The sequence below is a fragment of the Dipodomys ordii genome, unplaced genomic scaffold (genome assembly GCF_000151885.1).
Source record: "Dipodomys ordii isolate 6190 unplaced genomic scaffold, Dord_2.0 Scaffold61, whole genome shotgun sequence".
NCBI lineage: Eukaryota > Metazoa > Chordata > Mammalia > Rodentia > Heteromyidae > Dipodomys > Dipodomys ordii.
Window position 1 is genome coordinate 2456339 of NW_012267277.1, and position 24412 is coordinate 2480750.

At 40.6% G+C, this 24412-nt stretch overlaps 1 protein-coding gene across 1 annotated transcript in view; it reads right to left on the reverse strand.

Annotated features, from left to right (window-relative positions):
* Inadl (InaD-like (Drosophila)) overlaps positions 1–24412 on the reverse strand; it is a 291743-nt gene that overhangs the window by 133170 nt on the left and 134161 nt on the right. The window contains exon 26 of the mRNA XM_013022201.1: positions 16695–16891. Within this exon, the coding sequence (XP_012877655.1) occupies positions 16695–16891 (197 nt within the window). The remainder of the gene's footprint in view (positions 1–16694; positions 16892–24412) is intronic.

Genomic DNA, 24412 nt, shown 5'->3' on the forward strand with positions numbered 1-24412 from the left:
AGCGCTCGCCTTGAGCTGAAGAGCTGAGGGACAGCGCCCAGGCCCAGAGTTCAAGCCCCACGACTGACAAAAAAATAAAATAAAATAAAATAAAAAAAGTCATAGACTTTCCTGCCCAGGCTGGCTTTGAAATGTGATCCTCAAATCTCAGTCTCTGGAGAAGCTAGAATTACAGGCATAAGCCACTGGTGCCCAGCTTTCTCCATTACCTCTCTAGGGAGGTGAAGCCAGCATTCTTATCCAAGGCTGTGGCAGTGACTAGCAGTCAGCTAGTCTTGCACTCTGCCTCATCTCATCAGGACTTTTTCCCCCTCATCAATGTGTATAGATACATTGACGGCCACACAGGTATTTCTCTGACTCAGTTTCATCTTCTTCAGAAGAATTTAAGCATTGATTTCTCAAAGCTCTTTTGAGAATTACAAGGAGCAATACTTTTACATTTTATTGAGTGGTCATGATACCCACAGGATCTTTATTATGTATGTATGTTTCATTCTTTCATTAATTCTTTAATTAATTAATTAATTTTTGACAGAGTCTTGCTAGTTGTGAACATAATAGCTTCCCAAGTGCAAGGAGTATAGGTATGTACCAGCACACACTGCAATTTTCTATTTTTATGTGTTCAAAACCACTCATCTTTTTAAAATTAAGTTTTGCTCTTTAATATTCATACACTTAATAATATGCTCACATTTCAGAAGACTATATGTGTGTATGAATTTAATTTCTATGAAAAGCCATGAAAGTATTAGATACAGACACATGTACACACTTACAAATTCCCAATACACGTTCTCTGATGTGGGTCCAGCCTTCCACATGATTGAGGTTAAAACAGCTGGTTTTGACCTGAGTGCTGGTGGTGACTCACGCCTGTAAATCCTAGCTACTTAGGAGGTTGAGATCTGAGGATCGCAGTTCAAAGCCTGCCCAGACAGATTATTGTCCTTAGTCAACCAACAAAAAAAGCCAGAAGTGGAGGTATGACATCAAGTGATAGAGTGCAGGCCTCGAGCAGGAGAAAAACAAAAAAGCCAAAGGAAGAGTACAGGGCCCCAAGTTCAAGTTCTCGGACCAGCACATACACACAGAAAAAGTTTGGTTTGGATCAGCAAAAGTCTTGAGCTCATACAGAAAATCAAACAGCTGCATGATTATGGATCTGCCCACTTTTTGGCTGTGAGTCTCCATTTTGACAGAACAGAATATATGGCAATATAATAAATTAAAAATGAAAGATGATGTTCCAAATGAAAAAGCAGATCATTAATTTTCATTTACTTAAAAGTAAGCCCATAGTTGGGCTCGTCCTGATGCTGTTCCTAAATGTTCCAAGCTCTGGCAAGAGAAGGGTGACACCGCTCCTGCTGCTGCTTCTGGCTGCAGTGCCAACTCGGGGGTGCGGACAGTGAAGGCAGCTGCTCCCTGCCAACACCCAGAGCCTCTCAGAACTCTCTGCGCAGAGGAAAACTTGGAACAGAGCAAGAAGCCCAAGACACAGAGAAATCTGACTTTATTAGACTAAATCTAAAAGGAAAATGCAGATCTCTGCACAAAACTCATCCAAGATTGAGTCCGTGGGGTTCAGAGGAGGTAGCTCTCCTTTGTGTTTGCCTCATCTTATTTAGTAGAAGACAATTCCACTATTGAAATGAAAGGCCTAGCCTCCAACCATGTAAGCAGGTTTTATTTTTTGTTTGTGTGTTTGTTTCTATGCCAGTACTGGGGCTTGTATTCAGAGCCTGGGCTTTGTCCCTTAGCTTTATCTGCTCAAGGCCTGCACTCTACCACTTGAGTCACAGCTCCACTTTCTGTTTCTTGGTGGAGATAAGTCTCATGGACTTTCCTACCTCAGGCTGGCTTCAAACTGTGATCTTCAGATCTTAGCCTCGTGAGTAGTGTAATAACTGAATTGCTATTCACTGGTAGAAAGTTGCTCCTATTGTCTGGCCACAGGCCCTCCTGCTGTTGGAAATGTATTCTTTCCCCTGAACCCCTTTTCCCTGGGAAAAGAATATCCATAGGAACAAAAAATGTGAAATCAGAAAATGGAACAAAATTAGTGATAAAGGGCAAAACCTCTTGGTATAGAAAAAAACCCAGACAAAGCCTGACTAGCAGTCAGCCTTTGCCCCTTCTCCATCCTTGCTAAAAAGCAAAAGAACATCTCTCCCTCACCTAAGTTTACCAAGTTGCCGGCTTTATAGAAGGCTACTGACAACCTGAGGCTTATCACCAGCCTCACTGAGGTGCTGAACTAGTCAAGAGCTTATAATAAAAATAATTGCTGTCATAGTGTCAATAGCATTGATAGTATTGTTCATGCTGACCAAGGCAAGATTCTGTTTTGCCTTTGCTCCTATGTCTCAAGGCTATGTTTTTGCTATGTTTTGCTTCTGTAACTTTGCTTGCTTGTCTCAGTTACAAGGCCTTAAGCCCACCAACTGAAGCCCACCACCAAGTGGTCCCACTATGGACTGCCTATAGCAAATTATTATGTGTGATTTACCATAAAAACGAATTTAAAGGTCATATAACCATAACTAATGAAAATATGCCAAACCTGCCTTGCATGGCTTGTCTATGTAACCTACCCCAATAAAAACCCATCCTGCCCTGAGCTCAAGGCTGTTCTCCTACTTTCCTGGTGGGTAGGAAGTGGTCCCCGTGCAGTGGTAATGAAGTTCCTAGCTCCTTTAACTGGGTGTCTGGGAGTCTCTTTTGGATCCGGGATATTATAAGTAGCTAGGGTTAAAGCTGTACGCCAGCAGTGTCTGGCTGGAAGCAGTTTTTCTATTGCCTCATCCCTAAAGAAACATACTCTAGAGAAAATTCAGTAATTAAAAAGACTACAATACATTTTATGCGTAGTTAACTTGAGACTGCCACTTATGCTATTAGTAAGAAGTGGTTGTTTTCCCAGGGCACTGTTCTTCCAAAACAGATGTAGGAGGTCATGCATGTATAGCACAAGCAAAAAAGGAAGGTGCTCAACATCTGCAAGGCTTCTGGATAAATTATAATCAATAATAGCTACCATTTACTGAGGCAACTTTGTGTAGAACACAGTGTTGAACTCTTCATATATCTCATTTAAATCACAGAACCAAGATATTATTTACTTCCACTAGATTAGGAAACTAAATTAGCTAAAAAAAACCTGTCATCCTAGAACACAATCAGGGATTACCTATCTGTATAATGCACCTAAAAACTTAAAGGTGATTTCTAGGGATCATCATTGGGCTAAGTATATAGCCCATGGTATAGCACTTGCTGAGTATGAATAAAGCCCTAGGTTCACATCCAATGCTACCTCCAATCAACTAATCAATCAATCAGATGGTTTCTGGAGGCCACCGCTGTAAATACACCTATGAAATAAACCCTGAACAGAAATTCCTCCCTCCCAACTTCTTATGTCCAAGTCCCAGTCCCTAATATGATGATATCTGGAGATAGGGCTAAAGGTGGGGGATTCATAACAAGAGGCGTGAGCCAGGTTTGGTGTGGTAGTACACAAGTATTCTTAGTACTTGAGAAGCTTGAGGGAGAAAGTCTGGGAGTTCAGGTTTAGGCTACATAGTTTAGGCTACATAGGAGTTTTGGGCCAGCCTGGGATGCACTGTATAATCCTACATGGGGGAGAAAAAGAGAGGAGAGAGAGGAGGGAGAGAAAGAGAACTGGAACCTGAGAGGTATTTTTCTCTCTGCCATGTGAGGACACAGCAATAAGAAAACTGTCTGAAAACCAGGAAGGAGGCCTTCACACAGGAAAGGAATAAATCAGCACCTTGACTTTAGGCTTTCTAGTCTCCCAGAACTGCAAGAGCTAAAATGTGTGCCATTTAGACCATGGATGGTTTTTATAACAGCAGCCCAAAGTGATAACACAATTACGTGAATGAACTTCTATTCATTGCAGTTAGTGTTTTCATTGATACAGTTTCTAAGGTCTTTTTTTCATATTAAATACTAATTTATACAGCTAAGTGATATACTGCTTGCAATTTCCTAGTCTTACACTCTCTCAGATAGTCAGAATTTTGCACTAGCATTCATAGGGTGAATAGGAAGAAACAAGAAAAAAGACTTTTGTCCCAAGTTTTCCATGCTCTTGACCTATAGTTCTGGATTTCTTATTACTGACACAGAGGACCTATTATTATTATTGAGATCCTCCAGCCCCACAATCCCTGGTCCCAGAAAGGCAGCTAGAGGTATATTATAGGTAAGCCTGTTCCTTTCCCCCTAGGTTTTGAATTTCAAATTCAGGAGCAAATTAAAGCAGTTCTGGGAATGGCAGCCAATAGCCTAGAGTCACCTGTATTTGCAAACCTTATCAGTCACAATACAGCAAATTTTTGTCAAGCTTAACTTTTCTCCTCATGGCTAAGCTGGTTTCTGACAGTGTACTGGAAAAAAAATAGCAAAAGCCTAATACAAGATAAATCTCCTATGTGCCAGTGACAGGATATTAATTACAATATTTTATAGTATATAGCAGAAGTAGAATTACAGTAAATCCAATGAAGAGACAGTAAAAGTAAATGAGTGTAAATTCTTTTCTAATTCTACACAAACTTTCACTTTAAAGATCTTAATAAGATTTGTTTCAATAAGATTAACTATTCAAAAATATCACAAAGAGATTTTTCAACTGCTCTTAATTTTCCACAGTTCAACTGAACATGAATATAAATTTATGCCAAAAAGCAGCTCAATTAAATCTATTCAAAAGATGTAACGAATTAGAAGACAAAGTTAATTAACTTAAGCTAAGATTGAAAACATTAATGATACAAGAATTAAAATTTAGTTCAAGTAACAGATTTGCCTGAAATTTGAACATCACGACAGAATTATTCTCAACAATGTTCCTGTCTGTACTTTTTTAAAGCAAAAGGATTAATTATGAAAAAGAATACATGGATATCAGAGAACTGAATGGAACTTCACATTATTTGAATGACTGACATGAAATGCAAAAGTCCTTTTCCTTGCTTTGCACTTAAATCTATTCTGATTGTTACCTTTTAAGACATGAGGATCTGTGGTTCCAGTGTTTTTTTTTCCTTCATTAATTTTTTGATTGAATTTAAAACACATGAAGAGTCAGGTGCTAGTGGCTCATACCTGTAATCCTAGCTACTCAGGAGGCTGACAGCTGAGGATCACGGTTCAAAGGCAGCCTGTGCAGAAAAGTCCATGAGATTCTTGTCTCCAATTAGCTACCAGAAAACCAGAAGTGGAGCTGTGGCTCAGTGGTAGGATGCTAGCCTTGAGTGAAAAAGCCCCACAATTCAGACAAGGAGGAGGAGGAAAGGATGAAGAGGAAGAAGTGGAAAAGGAGGAGGAAGAGGAAGAGGAAGAGGAGGAGGAGGAGGAAGAGGAAGAGAAGAGGGAGAAGGAAGAGGAGGAGGAGGAGGAACAAATCCTGTGTTTAGAATGACTTTGTACTTTTAATGACTATATTGCTTAAATAACTTTAAAATTCACAAGACCCATCACAACATAATCATGATGGTATACACAACATAATCATGATGGTATACACAACATAATCATGATGGTATACACACCTGCCACTACAGCTATGGCAGAAAGTGTACAGGTATGGATAGGACCACATTACAGGCCAGCACCGGAACAGCAAGACACAATCTCAAAAATAACCTGAGCAAAAAAAAAAAGCTGGAGGCATAGATCAAGTGGTAAAACAGCTGCTCAGCAAGCTCAAGCATTGAGTTCATACCCCAATAACATCAAAACTCACATATACTATACATGTGAGTGTATTCCTTAGATTTTTACTTATCTTTCACAAATTAATTAAAAAATGTACTATTACCTCAATCATACATATGGAGAAGTTAGGTCTTAGTGAGTTCAACAAATTTGACTGACAACAAATCTACAGCTAGAATTTATAGCCAAATCTTTTTGAGCCCCAAAAGCTTTTGGGTAAATCAGAAATGTTTATGGTATTTGTCTGAATGAAATAGCTGATTAAATATTGCAGGAGAACCATGTTCTTCTATCAGTATGAGGCATTATAGCATAACTTTTTTTTTTTTTGTCAGTTGTGGGGCTTGAACTCAGAGTCTGGGAGCTGTCCCTGAGCTCTTCTGCTCAAGGCTAGCACTCTACCACTTTATGCAACAACTCCACTTTTGTTTTGTCAAGTGGTTAGTTGGAGGTAAAAGTCTCATGGGCTTTCTTACACAAGCTGGCTTTGAATGTGATTCTTTTTTAAAAAAAATTATTCTATTGTAAAGATGCTGTATAGAGGGGTCACAGTTACATGAGTAAGGCAATGAGCACATTTCTTGTTGAGAATTGTTATTCCTTCCTTTGTTGTTCTCCTACTATCCTCTCTATCCCACCCCCTACCCCCCCCGCCAAAATTGTAAAGTGGCTTGTGGGTATCAATGTTGCAATGGGTCATCCTGTGTCCTTGTTTCAGTGTTTTGTTATTCCCTGTCCCCTCCCCAAACTGGACAAATGTATATACAAGATGCAGGGTACCAATATCAAGTACAGTGACAACAGGAGATATACCATAGGGGGAAGAACATACAAAGGAAACAAAACAATCACATAGTACATTAACAAACCACCACAACAAAGAGCCACTTTTGTCCATACCCTGGGGTGCGTTTCACTTAGCATCATCTTATATGGTCATATGTACATAGCTTTTGAGCTTTTCTGCTCATCTGATAAAATTATCCTAGATGTATACTAATTATTGCAAATGAGGGAAAACCTGGAGAATAAAAAGAAAAATAGAGAAAAAGAATGAACTGTATACAGGGTCTAATGAGAGCCTCTTTTTTCTAAAAGTTGGAGTTCATGTTAATATGCTTCATCATATATCGTCCTTTGCACTAAATGTTTGGGACCTGTTAGGAGTATCTTCTACATATTCTAGTTCTTACAGATGAGGGAGATGATGTGACCTGCTTTTCTTTGGGTCTGGCTTACCTCACTTACTATAATTTTTTCCAAGTCTTTCTATTTCTACCAACCCAAATGCCCCTCGGTAGATGAATGGATCAAGAAAATGTGGTACATATCCACAACAGAATTCTATGCTGCCATCAGAATGAATATGATTCTTGAATCTCAGCCTCCTGAGTAGCTAGGATTACAGTCACAAGCCACCAGTACCCGGCATAATGTCAAAGTCTCTAATAGGCTTGGGCCTCTCCTCTGAGACAAGCAGCTCACCTTGATAAGGTGAGGGACGGAAATCTTAGTCCTTACCCTCATCCCCCATTGCCATCAACTCCTCCATCCAATTTGGGCAAACAGAATCCCATCTCTTCTTGGTAGGTGGCAAGGGCTAAGAAAACTCCAATTCAAGGGTTAATTTAAAAGCATTATTTTCTTATATCTTTATGTAAATATTTTTGTTACATGTGCAAACAGCGTCCTTTGATGGAAAAGGAGTACCAGGCGATGGCTAAGATCCAACATCAAACTTCCTATGCAAAGTCTTGCTTTCCAAAGTTTCAGTTACTTGTGATCCACTGCAGTCTGAAAATGTTTGATGGAAAATTGCAGCAATAAGACAGGTGCCAGAGGCTCACACCTGTAATCCTAGCTACGCAGGAGGCTGAGATCTGAGGATTGAGGTTCAAAGCCAGTCCAGGCAGGAAAGCCTGTGGGACTCTTATCTCCAATTAACCACCAGAAAACCAGAAGTGAAAGTGCTGTAAGATATTAGAGAGAGATTGGGAGACAGACAGGATGAGGGGCCAGTACCCAGGAAGCTGAGAGAACTTGACAGTCACACAGGAAAAGCATTTCACAATGTCTCACATAGTGGAGCATCTGACAAGGTGGGGATTTTTGTTGTTCTTGTTGTTTTGGTTGTGGGGCTTGAATTTATGGCCTGGGCGCTATCCCTGAGCGTTTTGCTCAAAGCTAGTGCTCTATCACCTTGAGCCACAGTACTACTTCAAGGTGGGAATTTTAGCAAGGATTTGTTTTCAGTGTTATCAGGATAAGGTAGGAAGAAAAAAAAAGAGAGAAGGAAAGATAAAGTACCTCCTGCCAGCCAGAAAGTACAAGCATGGGGCCAAGCCCCCAAATGTAGCCGTTCTGTGAATCCTACATGCTCTAGGCTGGGGAAATGCACATCAAGTCATAGTGTGAAATAACCAGCAAAGAGTTAAGACTGGAGGCATGAATCAACTAGCAAAGCACCAGCTGAGCAAGCATATGGCCCTGAGTTCAAACTTCAATGCCAAGGGAGTGAGAACACCCTTCAGAACAACTTCGGTGTAGATTTTCTAGGCTGCATGTCAGTACAGTCACTCTGACATGTATGAGGACAAAGACAATGGAGAAGAGGCTGGACTGTGGGGGTGGGGTGGGGGAAGGATGAGTGGGGGAAGACCAGTCCTTATTCATCTTGAATGATAGGATAAAGAATGGTAGAATCCAGAAGAGCAGGCAGACCCAGCTGACAGGCGACCCTTCCCCTCCCCCCCGCCATCTCCCTATTTTACAGTTCTCCCCAGCACCCTCAGCATCTCCAATTGCGGTTTTTCTGCTTTTAGTATTGATGGCACCTTCTGTCCAGGACTTTGAGGTAATCTGGTTCACTGGCGAGAGATCACATTTGTGTGAGCCAGTAACAAGAGCGCCAGTAATAAAAATGAAATGACTGTCATTCCTTCCAGAGAACAGTAAGGATATAGATTTTTGGCCTAAATAGTTCAGTGGCATAAAGACAATGAAGTGCAACTAAATAATTCAGATCTCTTTCCCATAACAAGCCAGAATCAGGAACAAAATGGGCAAAAATAGAGCTCAAAGACTTCACAGCAGGACACCCAGAAAAGAATGAGGTCACCAGACAGGAGCCAGGTTTACATAAGGGCTAAGCAGCACAGTGACAGCAAAGGCTCAGCTCCAGGGGGAATGGAAGGGAACGTTCCTTAATTAAGAAATTCAGAGAAGCCCCTAGACACCCACCAAAAGGAATTTATTTATTACCTTCTAAAATCATGATGAAACCAGAATTAAATAACTTAATAACTTAGCCTTTAGAGTCAGACAAGCCAACATTAGCTTGTACATCCAATCCATTCCTGTCCCCAGGACCCTACATATAAGAGGAGGACAAAGCCAGTACTACACCCTAGGGTTGCTGTGGGAATGGAGAGAGAATGCACAGAAAGAATTAGCACTACCCAGCAAGTGTTAAGTATTGAAGAGTAGGACAATTCCCAAGAGAGCCCAACTCTTCTCCTCCCCACTATTCTCTCTTTAAAAAAAAAATATCTGTAGGTAGTTGTACAAGGGAGGCGTCATTATATGAATACAATGCATCTTGATCTGTGTCATGCCTTTCAACAATCTTGTCCCCCTTCGACCCACCCCTTTCCCTTCCTTTCTCAATTTTACAGTATATACAATGAATTCTTGACTGCATTCGCTCCCTACTTCCCCCTTCATTGTCTACCTCCTCTCTCCTTGCCCTTCCCCACCCCCCTTGCAAGTACACATTATTTTGCTGGCTTTTTTTTTTCCTTAAAAAAAAAAGGTACTATTTGAGCACTTCATAGTGCCAATTAGAATTCAGCTAATTTATTTGTAACTGATTGCATACCATCCAGTGTGTTTGCTTATAGATTTATAGGTACATTTTAGCGACCACTAATGAGAGAAACCATGCAACCTTTCTTTCTCTGGGTCTGGTTTACTTCACTTAATATAATTTCTTCTAAGTTTTTCTAATTCTTTGCATTCAAATTGATCATTACAACCCCAGGTAGCCATGGGTCACAATGCTGTAATCAGCACTGTACAAAGGCTCTGCCCACGTTCTTCTGATGACTGTAGTATTATGAACCAGATTACAGATTATTTTACAAAACTACACAGTGGCTGACTTCAGCTATGTTTATGAGAAGATCACATTCAGCATCAGCTCAAAATACTTATTAGTGTCAAGTTTGAGCAAACCACTTTTAATAGCTTTGAGATTTAATTAACAATAAAATCACATATACAAGAATAAGTGCCAATCAAATAGCGATCAACACCAATCAAAAATCAATAAACCTATTTTCATTATTAGCTATAAAGGACTTATTTCTAATAGTAAAAATATAGGAAAATATACTTTTAGTTTAAATGCCTCATTCATCTTTCTGTGACTCAAATTACTGTGTCTATAAATGGGATCATTTGTTGCATGAGGTTTTTGACAGTTACCTGCTTAGAAAACACCAGACCCTGAGTTCAATCCCCAATACCACCAAAAGACACATACTTCTAGGGAGGTGGAAATAGGAGAATTATGGTTTAAAGCCAGTTTAGGCAAAAAAGATTTTCAGGTCCTATCTTCAAAAAAAACCAAACCAGTTACATATGATGTAAAGAGCAGAGAGTTGTAGTTCAAAGTCCAGCCTGTGCAAAAGTGAAGGACTGTATTTGAAAAAAAAAAAAGTAACAAAAGCAAAAGGCTGAGGGGCCTGGCTCAAGTGGTAAAGCTAAGAACAAAGTCCTTAGGCTCAATCCTCAGTACCTCTAAAAATAAAAAATTTGAAAAACACTTTGCAAAATTACAATCAAATGTAGTAAGAATGGAAAAGAGCCCATGAAGATCACAGAAGCTTCTGATTGTAAAGTAAGTCAATCAAGGATGCACAAAAGCAAGTGATTCTTTTGCTCTGTCATGAGCTTCCAGAGAGGAGAGGCTCAGGGTGAACTGCTGGCACTCAGACAGGAAGTGCTGGATCAGCCATTTAACATTCATGGCTTCTAATTTGATAGCTACTATTACTAATATTCAATATACATGTGTGAGAATGGAACCAGGTAAACTGAGGGAATGGATTGGGTTGAAAGAGATGGGGGAGAAGGATGAAAGGAGTGAGTTTGATCAAGATGCACTGTACTCCCAAAGTGGCATGCTGATTTGAAAACCCCTTTATCCGAGTACTTAAAAAGAATGGAAAACAAAATTCAAAAACCAAAATAGTATTACTAGACAGTAAAATATAAATTTACCTGTAGTTCTATGTCTTTTTCTCTGGTGAGCCTGGGAATTATTCATGCTTCTTATTTTCTATAGTTCTTAAATACCATTCCATGCACAGACAAATGACAGGATTTTGTGCAGGCTGGCCTTTCAGGTGCTTGTGACTAAGAGAGTATACCTCCCATCTCCTTAGTATCAAAGGACTTGGGAGACAGGAGACAGCTCTACATGCAGCCTGATCCATAGTGTGTTCTTGCCCACCTTCTCAGTTCTTTCTGGCCACCACTGTGACCTGGCAAGTCCCTCCAATCCCAGCATAGCACTTAACTGGAGGTTTACAAATAAATTCTACATTTATATGGCAGCAACCATGCATTTTCTGTGAGTAATTACTCTGGGAAGCCAAATATCTTAGTGCAAGCCTTAGTCCAATCTACATGGTAATAATATGCTAATGCCTTTTGAAATTAATTCACTTCCCCATACATACTAGTATTGAAGGACAAGAAGAAGGAGCTGAGATTTCATCACGTGGTCTTCTGGGAGTTTTGTGCACAATTTCTTTTATACATGGACAGGCCCACCACGAACAGAACTCAGCAATGCTCTTCCACCATAACAAGGCAGTCCCACACAGGGCTCTGGTGGAGGCAGAGTTTCTGACTTACAAAAAGCCATGGGGTGTGTCTGACCACAATTCTCCTACTTCTTAGCCTCACGTTAGGGTCTTAAAGAAATAAGATACAAAGGAAATAAAAGGAGGTTGTGAACAATGGAATAAGAGAAATAAGCAAGTGATAGGTTCAATGAAAATAATCAAGACACAGAGATACTTCAGATATATAAAACAAACACATTGTGAGCGGGCCACCAAATACACGTGATTTGTTATACCTGGAGCCCAGCAAGTGGAACCTAAAAGCTCACTTGCAAATGCTTCCTCCAAGGCACCGCAGAGTCCAAGATCAGCTCAGTGATGCTGGCTTTTAGCTTTCCTGGCCCTCACCACAACACTGATTTCCTGTTCTTGGCTAACAAGAACATTGGATTTGATATAATACTACATACCAGTCCACATAACAAAGATAAATGACTCAACTTCTTTTTCTGAGCTATAAAAAGAAACCAGAGAAACATTTTCTACATAAACTTATTCCCACTCTCACTCTAGACTTAAAGCCAAAATGGTCACATGAGAAGTTGAGTTACAATTGCTTAAGAATCTGGTATGCCCATGAAAACAAATTTTTTCAAGATGCTATACAGAGCTACAAAAGAATAAGATGATTTTTCTCTAACGTATGTTTTTCGACATCAAAGTATTAGTTATAAATAATTCCAAATGAACTGAATCACACAAATCCACAACCACTTTTCTTTTTGTTGGCTATGTGGTTCAAGTGGGCCTAGAATTTATTATGTAGACCAACCTGACCCCAAATTCATGATCTTTCAATTTCTACCCCCCAAGCTCTGGGATTATAGGCATATGCTACCATGTTCAGATACAAAAATGTTATCTTATAGATACCATCAACTAAAATGAATTCAGTTATTACTATGTGCCAAGGGCTGGGGTAAAATTTCTCTTCTTAATTCACACACCCATGAGGTTGATGCTATCTATCCAGTGGCTGAACTAAAAGCCCTGTGAGGACAATACCAGGTATGGAGAATCAACACCTGGTCCACAGAGTCCCTCCCATAGGACAAAGGCTGAGGATTATTTGCATAATAACTCCTTGGAAAAGGCTGTTAGTTGAGGTTGTGAGAAGTGATACATGACTAATACGTGTTCCAACATATTTTTTATTTGTTGCATTTTGAAACTAGAGGATGTTGGGGGACAGAAAAGTAGAATTCACTTATTATTATGCTTAATCTTCTTGCCCTTTGCATCTCTGAATGAAGATGAAATTGTGAAATGCAATAAAAGGATCAAGAGAAGTAGTAAAAGAGAGGAAGGAGGGGTATGCAGTAATAAAATCCAATGCATAGCCTGCAATTAAAAAAATTAAAAAAAATAAGGGAGGAATGGGGAAGAATGATGAAAGGGGTGATCAAGATACACTGTATTTATTTTGGGTCCGGTCATGGGCCTGAACTCAGAGCCTGGGAGCTGTCCCTCAGCTCTTCAGCTCAAGGCTAGCGTTGTACCACTTGAGCCACAGCACCACTTCCGCCTTTTTTCTTTTTGCTTATGTGGTGCTGAGGAATCGAACCCAGGGCCTCATGCATGCAAGGCAAGCGCTTTACCACTGAGCCACCTTCCCAGCCCCAAGATGCACTGTATTTATAAACTGCTTTGTTGAATGGCAACCCTCCTGTATAACAAAAGATAATAAACTATATTTGTAAATAATAAATACACACAGAAATAGAGGGACAAAAAGTTGAACAAATTCAGCAGTGGCACTCATTACACACTATGTTAAAAACGAACTATACAACTTAGGGGTAGGGACGGGAGGGAAAACCTGGGAGAGAGGGAGGGAAGGAATGACATTGTCCAAAAAGAAATGTACTCATTACTTGACATGTAACTGTAACCCCTCTGATATCACCTTTATCATAACCACTTTTTAAATTGGAAAAAAGAAAGATTTCCAAAAATAATAAATACAAAAAAATAAACAATAAATAAATAAATGGACCAAATTCAGAAGGGGATAGGAAAGAAGAGAGTCCAGCCAGGTATAATGTGGGCATTTTTGTCATTGTTGTTTGGTGTTGGTCTTGGAGCTTGAGCTCAGGGCCTGGACACTGTCCCTGAGCATTTTTGCTCAAAGCTAGTGTTTTACCACTTGATCCACAGCTCTACTTTCAGCTTTTTGGTGGTTAATTGGAGACAAGGGTCTCCAGACTTTCCTGCCTGGGCTGGCTCCAAATCATGATCCTCAAATCTCAGCCTCCTGAGTAGCTAGGATTCCAAGTATGAGCTACCAATGCCCAGCTATGGTAACGTTCCTAGTCAGGATCCTTTTCTAGACCTCAGCCTGGTATATAGAACTGGTATACAGTTTCCATATGTGAAGGAGGAAATGGGACTTCATTAAAAGTTATTATTTGCCATGCTTTGATACTGTCATAGGAACACACACACACACACACACACACACACACACACACACACACACACACACGTCTCTGGCCTCAACACACAAAGCTAATGCCTTGTAATCTCTTGAGCAACAGGGATGCTAGGTGCATCTTTTGTTCTCATGTTTGGTCTTTGACTCCCATTACTGACTTTGTTCTAACAAGTCAGCTTCTCCCACATGCCCTCATCCCAGCTGCTGGGGATGGAACCTAGGGCATGATAGCCAAGTACCACTAAGCTATATTCCCAGCTCTAATGAAGTAATTCTTAGTGGGTTTCTGGATAGAGCTGCTCGTCAGAAAGACCAAGTCATAATTCAAAGCTTTAAACTTTGGTCCCCTCACACCCCAATCCTCTAGGGAGAATAAAGATTAGAGGGATTGAATTAATGAGTCATTAATGTCTGTGTGATCAACGCTCCACAAATCCCCTTAACTAAACCAGGCGTGGTCATGCATGACTGTGGTCCCAGCACTTGGGATGGATGCTTTGGTAGGATGATCACTCAATTCTAGGAGTTTGTTATCTGCTTAGGCACAATCACAAGGCCTTATCTCAGAAACCAAACAAATCCCTCAAGTAGAGTGTTGGGAGAGCCAGTGTGTTGCGGAACAGTGAGAGTACCCAGAGGGTGGTGTTCCCAGAGAGGGAGGTCGACCCCACCTGACTTCCCATACCATGTCCTGTGAATATTTTCCATTGAGGTGTTTCCATTGTTCCATTTCTATCCTCATACCGTCTGATATCATAAGCGTACAAATGTTGAGTATAGTGTTCCCCTGAGTTCTGAGTTGCTCTAGCAAATGAATCAAACCCAACCTACAGTGACTGGTCAGGCAGAAGCTCAGAGATCTGGTCAAAATGAATTATAAGACACCCACAGTTGGTGTCCACCAGAGAACTTGCTTATACTGTGGGGGAAAACATGCATGCTGTCTGTGCTGACCGTATGAGAGAAGAAAATCTGTGTCTCTCTTATGCATGCACTATGCTAAGCCCCTTTGGAAACACCAGAGAGTTGGAAAAGTTAAAGGAAGTCTTCCAAGTCCAGCGCTCATGGCCCTGCGCAGAGCAGCCTGTACAACACTCACACAGGCCTGCCGCTACAGCTTATCTGTTACTGGTATCTAATAAGATGTCAGGCACAGAAATAAAATGTCAGTGTTGCTGTCACCTGGATCCCATCTGACATTCCATTCTGAGTCCTAATAAGAATAGAAATAGAATCTTCACGCTCTAAATGATAGCCTGTAGGGTGTTTCCATATACCACAAGGGACAGGAAGTCTGTGTGTAGTTATGCATAGCACATATAGTGACTTGATATGCATGATTCTTACCCTACAGATGAGAGCATCATAGACCAGGAAGATCAGGATCCAAACACATGGGGTACAATAACTGACATGGTTTGTCTCCTCTCAAACTCATGTTGAAATTTAATCCCCCTTATGAGATATTATGAGGTGGACCCATATGATACCTTCAGCAGACAATTAGAGCTCTGAGCTCACAAACGGATTAATCCGTTATGCAACACATTGCATAACAGTGATGGCAGGAGTAGTCAGACTGGCAAGTCTCTCAAGTCCTCCCTATTTCTCACCATGACATTTCTTCCTTATCATTTATTTATTTTGTCAGTCATGGGTCTTGAAGTCTGGGCCTGGGTGCTGTCCCTGAGTTCTTCAGCTCAAGACTAGCGCTCTACCACTTGAGCCACAGCACCATTTCCAGCTTTTTCTGCTTATGTGGTGCTGAGGAATCGAACTCAGGGCCTCATGCATGCAAGGCAAGCACTCTACCACTGAGCCACCTTCCCAGCCCTGCCATGAGATATCTTGTACCACCTAAGTATACGGCCAATAAAAAGACCCCACCAAATGTGGCCTCTCTATCTTGGACCAGAATGGCAGGTCAGAATAAATCTTTATAACTTGTTGTAAGGTATTGTGTTAATGGTAGCAGAAAATAGACTAAGCAATAGGGTCCAGAGATATAATACAGTAATAGAGCATTTGCCTAGTATGTACAAGGCCTGAGTTTGATTACTACCCCCCCCCCAGAATATACATTAGTGAGTAGAGACTGGGTTCTGGAATCTGACAAGCCTGACATTGCTAACTTTTAGCCTGAGCTGGTACAGAATTCCAGTCCACCTGGCATGTATCACCTAACCTACCCCAAACTATCTCTTAGTAACAAATCTACAGTCTATTGTTGGCTCTAATGTACTTGCAAAATAAAAACAAAACAGTTAATTCCAGCCCCAAAAAGAATTTAAACATACATTAGCAACATTAGGTTAATATACAATCAGCTTTAAATCTCTTTGAGTCAATATTAAAAACTAGCCCTATTGCTTTTGGTAGGCTTCCACAAGATTGTACTTAAAGGCTCTTCAAATACCTCATGAGATTCATCTTTATTCAAGCAAATAACAGTGGTAACCAATAATCTGCTTTCTCTCCTTGCTTTGAAAAATGATTTTAAATCATTGAAGGCAATGCGTTAAAATCCTGCCCCTTCATCTCGTTTTCCTGTATATTCCTCACACCCGCAGTATTTCACCATAAGAGAAGTTCACCTCTAAAAGCTCATCTCCAACACGCATCCGTCCATCTGTCGCTGCTGGTCCTTCCGGGTTAATTCCTACCACAAAGATGCTCATGCGAGATCGGTCTTTATTACCAGCGAGGCTGAGGCCAAGTCCATTCTTATCCTTTTCAAGTTCGATAATGTGCAACTCTCCTGGCAAGTCTGCATATCTTTGCCTGATTTTTTCTATTAAAAAAAAAAGAAAGAAAGAAAGTTAGAAAGGCTGGAGCAGTTGAATCTACATTATGGAGTCATTGGTTTTTCCCATAATTACTATGAATCCATTACCACCGTTGTTCTTTTGATGTACTTAAGGTCAGCATAGCCTTATGGGTAGTTACAGTTAAATATCATTTTATTTCCAACTAAGTAATTTAGCTTACCTATGACACCTCTGATTGTTTCAGCCTAGACTTTCTAGGGACTATATTCTCCTTTAAGATAGTCAAGGAAGAATGATAGAAGGAGTGACACCAATCAAGATGCATTGTACTCATAAACTGACATGTTGATTGAAACCCTTATGGATAATGATTTAAAAGCAATAGAAATAAATTTAATATTTTCATAAGACAGTAAACATGAGCCAGGCACCAATGGCTCATGCCTGTAATCCTAGTTACTCAAGAGGCTGAGATCCGAGGATTATGGTTCAAAGCCAGCCCAGGCAGGAAAGTGTGTGAGACTCTGAAGTCTAATAAACTACTCAGAAAAAGCCAGAAGTGCTGCTGTGGCTCAAGTGGTAGAGCATTACTTTTGAGCACAAAGAGGACCAGGTACAGTGCTCAGACCCTGAATTCAAGCCCCAGGGCTGGCAAAAACAAAAAAGATAGTAAACATGATATGGGAAAACCACAGTCCCTAATGCCCACTTCCCTTTCATAAATGGGAAAACAAAGAATAAACATTTAGTAAATACCAATTAGGCACTAAGCAAAATACTTGATCTTGAAGATAAATACTGAATACAATAATCACCTTTTCTATTTTTATGGATATGCTCCAATGGAAAAGAAAATCAAGGACTAATTGCTAAACATAATTATATTTAAAGTATATTTCTTTTTTAGAATGTAGAGGTATTTGTGCAGTGCTAGTAATCAAACCTATCTTGAATGTTAGGCAAGCACTTTACCATGGATCTATATGCTAGCCTCTAAAATATATAAATTATACAAGCACATAAAGTACATAAATGATATAAAATAATACAGAGTTATGAAAGCCAAACTAAGGGGATTTAAAGTTTTTTTTAAAGCAGTACTGAGGTTTGAACTCAGGACCTTGTGTTTGCTAGGCAGATGTTCCACTACTGAACCACATCTCCAACCCTTTTCTGCACTGGTTATTTTAGAAATAAGGTTTGCTTCCAGCCCAGGCATGCATGTGATTCAATTATTTTAGGCCTCCCTCTATAGTTAGGATGGCAAGTGTGTGGTGATACCATGTGTAGTCCCTTACACTGAAACAAAATCTTGGAAACTTTGCTGCCTAGGCTGACCAGAACCATGATCCTCCCAATTTCATGGATTAAAACTAGGATGACAAGCATATGCCACCATGACCAGCTATGGATTGAGAGGAAGTCTCATGAGCTTTTCTGACTAGACTGGCCTGGAAACACAACCCTCCTGTTCTTGCTTTTGCAAATTCTAGAAGTTAGAATTTATAGGCCTGGGCCATGCCTGGCTTGGCATATTGTTTTTGTTATTAGATCTAAACTCAGTCCACAAATATACTTGTTTAAGATCCATACAATATCGTATTTCTCTATGGGGTTACACTATTGTATATGAAAACACTGAACTCATTTTCACAATGAAGTAAATCAATCAAAGGTATTTTTGTTAGCTACAAAGAACATGAGGCTGTGTGGACCTCTAATAAACAAGGACATAGAAACACACGAGCCCCAAGATTCTTGCACACCACCATTAAAATGCCAAGTGTTAAGAAACTGCTATTTCTTAAATAAAAGTCCCAACCATACTGGCCCCTGGTGGCTCATGCCTGTAATCCTAGCTATTAAGGAGGCTGAGATCTGAGGATCACAGTTTGAAGCCAGCATAGGAAAGGAAAGTCCAAAAGATTTAATCTCCAATTAACCACCAGAAAAGCCAGAAGTGGAACTATGACTCAAGTGGTAGTGTGCTAGCCTTGAATAAATAAGCTCAAGGATAGCACCCAGGGCCTGAATTCAAGCCCCCGGATAAGCGGGCGTGCGCACATACGCACACGCACATGTGCACACACACACACACAAAACTGTTATATAAAATAGCCTGAATAGTGTGAAAATTATGTTATGGTAAAGAAAAAACATGACTTTATTTGCACTATTTAGTTATGTTAAGGTTTGTTGATTGTGGAACTGGAGACTGAACCCATGGCCTTGTATTTGCGAGGCAAGCATGCTACCCACTTGAGCTACATCTCCAGCTCATGTTGAGGTTTGAAATTTATCTTAAGCTGACAACAAAGATAATCTTTTCCTCTAAGTTCTGTTGATGATAAGGAAAACCAAGACCTGTGAAAGTAAATGAAAAATGTCTCATGACTGCATGAATAAAAGCCCCCAGCCCTCCCTGAGGAAGGGGCTGGCTTTGCCCCTCCCAGGCTCTCTTTGAACCAACCACATCCAGGCATCCCCAGTACCTCCTCACGAGGGACCACTCCCTATCATCATGGACCTAAGCCACACACATACCCCAACAACTGTCATAGTCAAGTGTGAAATCAAGATCCTTCCTGTAGTTTCCAACTAGAGTAATGGAAAGGTTCTGGAGGAAGATGGGGGGAATAGGTGTAGTACAGTGGAAATGGTCAAGGTGGTCATTTAGGGAAAGCCAGTATTGCCTTTGAACTTGTGGTCCTCACATTTGCTAGGCAGGTAGTCTACTGCAAAGCCATGTTTCCAACTGTTTTTCAGCTGGTTATTTTTGCACACATGCATGCATATATGTGTGCGTGTGATTGTGTGTGCGCTGGTGTGTGCATACATGAGTACACCTGAGTGTGTAGGTCAAAATTGGAGCTTGAACTCAGAGCCTGGGCAGTGTCCTTTAGCTTTTATATTCAAGGCTTTATCACTTGAGCTACAGCTCCACTTCCAGCTTTTTGATGATTAACTGGAGATAAGTATCTCAGAGACTTTCCTGCTTGGGCTGGTTTTGAACCATGATCCTCAGACCACAGCCTCCTGAGTAGCTAGGATTACAGGCACAACCCACCAGTACCCAGCTTTTGATGGTTACTTTTAAGATAGAATCTTGCTTCCTTACCAGGGCTATCCTGAAACTGTGATTTCCCCCCTCCCCAACCTCAGCCTTTCCAGTAGTTCAGATGACAGGTGTGTACCACTGCATTTAGTTGAGTTGAGAAGGGGCCTCATGAACTTTCTACAGGGGTTGGCCTCAAACCACAATCTAGTGTTTTAAATGATAGCGTAACAATCCTATTTAGTTAGGGAACTAATGTTCACTAAATCCAAATCCATGATAGGTTTGTAAAAAAAAAAATAGAGGCTATGCTACTGAATTTGTTCCCTAGCACCTCAAAATCTATCTCAAGAGACAAGCATATTGGTGACTAGTTATAATTCTGAAATAATGGTAAAAGAAAACCACCAGCCACTGCAGCCATCCACCTGTTTCAGTGAGTCATCAGCTAAGCTAACTCATAGCTCCAGTCATCGAACACCACACACTACAGTCAACCTGCCAGTTGTTGGTCAGCTATCCCCTGTATGCACAAGGCCAAAGCCTCATTACCATTTCCAATTATCCTGCTTGCTCAGCTTTAATTTCCTAAAAGCCAACCAATGAGTCATACAGTTATCTAATTAAAAGCTCAGTGAAAGGAAAGCCTGGGACATTGAAGAAGTGGGCACGCTTACACGATTACACATTTTTACTAGCAATTTCTACTAAATTGTAGAAACCACACGAAAATCTTTTCCTGATTAAAAATTACTGAATTAGCAGGGTACCTTACCAGTGGCTCACATCTATAATCTTAGCTACTCAGGAGATTGAGATCTGAGGACTGTGGTTTGAAGCTAGCCTAGGCAGAAAAATCCAAGAGATTCTTATCTCCCCAACAAAGTGGAGGCATGGATCATGTGGTAGAGCACCAGACTTGCACACACAAAAAAATGTTAAAGGGACAACACTTAAGCCCTGAGTTGAAGTCCCAGTACCAGTACAAAAACAAACAAGCTGAGAGTTCATACCTGTAATTCTAGCTACTCATGGGGCTGAGATCCGAGGATCACAGTTTGAAGCCAACCCAGGCAGAACAGTGCTTGAGACCCTTATGTCTAATAACCTACTCAGAAAAAAGCTGTAAATGGTGTTGTGGCTCAAAGAGTAGAATTCTAGTTTTGAGCAAAAAAAAAAGGCTCAGAGACAGAGCTTAGGCCCCGAGTTGAAGACCCAGGACTGGCATGCATGCATGTATGCACACACACACACACACACAATTAGACAAAAACAATGCTGAATTGGGTCAGAGGTGTCATCTCTGCCTCCAGATGTAGGATATAGAGCTGCTATGTTAGACAGTTTGTGGAAAGTTCTTTTTGGAGCTAGAAGGCAATGTAAGGACATGCGATAGGTTTGTCTGTCTATCATCACAGCGCTACCTAAAAGCATTGTTCTAGCTTTCTTATTTCCTTCTAGTTCTCTCTCGTGACCACTCAGCTCACTGCTGTTTTCTGCTCTATTTGCCTGGCCAACAAGTGATGCCACACTATTCCAATACCAGCCCACACTTCATCCAGGCAATCCATGGGAGACCTAAAAACCTAAAGACAGACACAGCGTCTCTCAGACACAAAGCAGTCCTTTACTGCTAAAGAAGCCATCCCTGCTTTAGATTCCTATTCAAACTTCACTGCTACTAGGAAAACAAAACACTAAATGTACTTTTAAAAAATCCCCTCTCAGGGGTTGAGGGGTATAGTTTAGTGGCAGACTGTGCTTGGCATATACATAGCCCTGGGGTTAATTCACAGCAGCCCCTCAAATAACTAAAATAAAACCCACTCTATTGAACTAAAGAGACTTGAAAAGCAAAAATGTTTAGGGTTTATCTTTCTTTTTTAAAGAGTATATCATAAAATAGGAGGAACAATGAGACAGTAAAAGTGCCAAGGGCTCTGAACCTATGTGCAATTGAATTTTTACTGCTAACATTTTCAGGCTTCAGAATTTGGGTTATCCTGTGATTTCTTTTCAATTCATATCTTGAGGAGGTTTAAGTGATAGCAGCTTTGGCTCCTCCAATAAAATAATTGTTATGTGGTTCTACCACACAGAATCAGAGACTTAATCCAGGAAAAGACAGAAATCATGCAGTCATCTTCTCTTATAGTCACCTAACTTTAGTCTGCAACTACATTTTCTACATCAAGAAGTAAGAATGGCTGGGCAGTGGTGGCTCATGCCTGTAATCTTAGCTATTCAAGAGAATGAGATCTGAGGATTGAGGTTCAAAGCTAGTCAGGTTAAGAAAAGCCTGTGAAATGCTACGTACAGTTAGTCCAGCAAAAAGCTGGAAGTGGAGGTGTGGATTAAGTAGTAGAGACCCAGTCTTGAATTAAAAAGCCAACTAAGAGCAAGAGACCCTGAGTTCAAACCACAGTACTGCCACCCTCCATGCTAAATTAATTAGTTAAAATACACACACACACACACACACACACGTGTGTGTGTGTGTGTGTGTGTGTGTGTGTGTGTGTGACTCATCTTCCATGTACATAGTATGCATTTCAATTTTCTTTTTTGTCATTCATGGGGCTTGAACTCAAGGCCTGGGCACTGTTCCTAAGGATTTAGGCTCAAGGCTAACATTCTACCACTTTCAGCCACAGTACCATTTTCAGTGTTCTGGTGGTTAAATGGAGTTAAGAGTTTCACAGGCTTTCCTTCCTGGGCTGGCTTTGAACCACAATCCTTAGATCTCAGCCTCCAGAATAGCTAGGATTATAGGTGTGAGCCACCAGCGCCCAGCACTTCAATTCTTTTCCCATGAAATCATGCTAAATTGTTTCTGTATCATTTTAAAGAAAATGAGTTCAAATTTCTCCTTTCACTTAAGAAGCTTTGTTTCAAATCTTCCTATTGTCATGCAATGAACACTAGACCCTTCACTGTGCCGTTGCCAGCTGCCCACACCTTTGTCAATGCCTCCATTTGCAGGGAACTGAAGTAATCTGGCCACTATTGGCAGGTCTACTGACTCCAAGTGATATGATATGTCCAGCACAGCTTCCTTTTATGTGAACGATGTCTTGAATACTAAGATGTCATCCTGTTTTTTTGCGACAAGGTCTTACCATGTCGCCCAGGCTAACCTTATAACTTGTGATGCTAAGAAGTCCTCTTTGCTGTTTTTGTTTTGTTTTGCTTTTTAAAGTTGGTCCTGGGCTTGAATTTAGAGCCTAGGCTCTGTCCCTGAGCAATTTTTGCTCAAGGCCTAGCACTCTTTCGTTTTGAGCCACAGCACCACTGCCAGTGGTTCATGGAGATGAGTCTCATGAACTCTCCTGCCCAGGCTGGCTTTTAACCATGATCCTCAGATCTCAGACTCCTGAGTATCTAGGATTACAGGGGTGAGTCACCAGGGCTTGTCTATCACCAGGGTTATAAACTACAGAATGATCTCTCATGTAATACAGTCTCTTTTTCTACAGAAACCATAATGTTTATAGAAAACCTTTTTTTTTTGTCAGTCCTGGGGCTTGAATACTGGGTTGGACACTGTTCCTGTGCTCTTCAGCTCAAGGCGAGTGCTCTACCGCTTGAGCCACAGCACTACTTCTGGTTTTCTATTGGTTTATTAGAGATAAGAGTCTCATGGGCTTTCCCTGCCTAGGCTGGCTTTGAACCGTGATCCTCAGATCTCAGCCTCCTGAGTAGCTAGAATTTCAAGTGTGAGCTAGATAACCAACTTTAAGGCAGCCTGTAAAAATGCCCTGCTCAAAACTACTCTAATTAGTAAGATTCTGTCTCTGTAAGTATGGCTTGTGAATTAGATAGTGGTTTGTCATGATTATATAACAGAGTACTTTATTATCACATTTCTTGTTTTTCTTGTTATTATATTTATTATTATTATCATTATCATTACTATATTAGCAGTACTGGGGGCAGAACTCAGGGCCTTGAGCCTGCTAAACAAGTGCTCTACCACATGAGCCATGTTCCTAGCCATAATAGAGTACTTTAGAATCTCAGTAGTTTCTCTTCTTCTAAAGATGCCTTCTTCTCTCCCAAATCTAAAGTGTTTTCTATAAGTCTACTACAATTACTTTATATGTATAGTAGAAGGGCAACTACAGTTCTCAAAGTTAGGTTGAATATGAAAACAGACTCCAATCTTCAACTTAGAAAAAAAAAATCAAGACATCACCTTCTTATTTGTTTTTCAATTCAAAATTTAAGTAAGAAATGCTAGTGTTCCTCCTTGGGCTTGTCTAAACTCTCAGCACTGGACCTGAGTCCATAGCAAGGGACCCTGTGTGGCCAGAAACTGGCTCTCCTGGCTGCTGGAGAAAGGGGGATGCGTGAAAAGACAACATAGGAAGGGAACATTTTTTTAAGTTCCTTACTTCAATTTCACTAAAAATATATCACATTGGGCTGGGAAGGTGGCTCAGTGGTAGAGCGCTTGCCTTGCATGCTCGAGGCCCTGGGTTCGATTCCT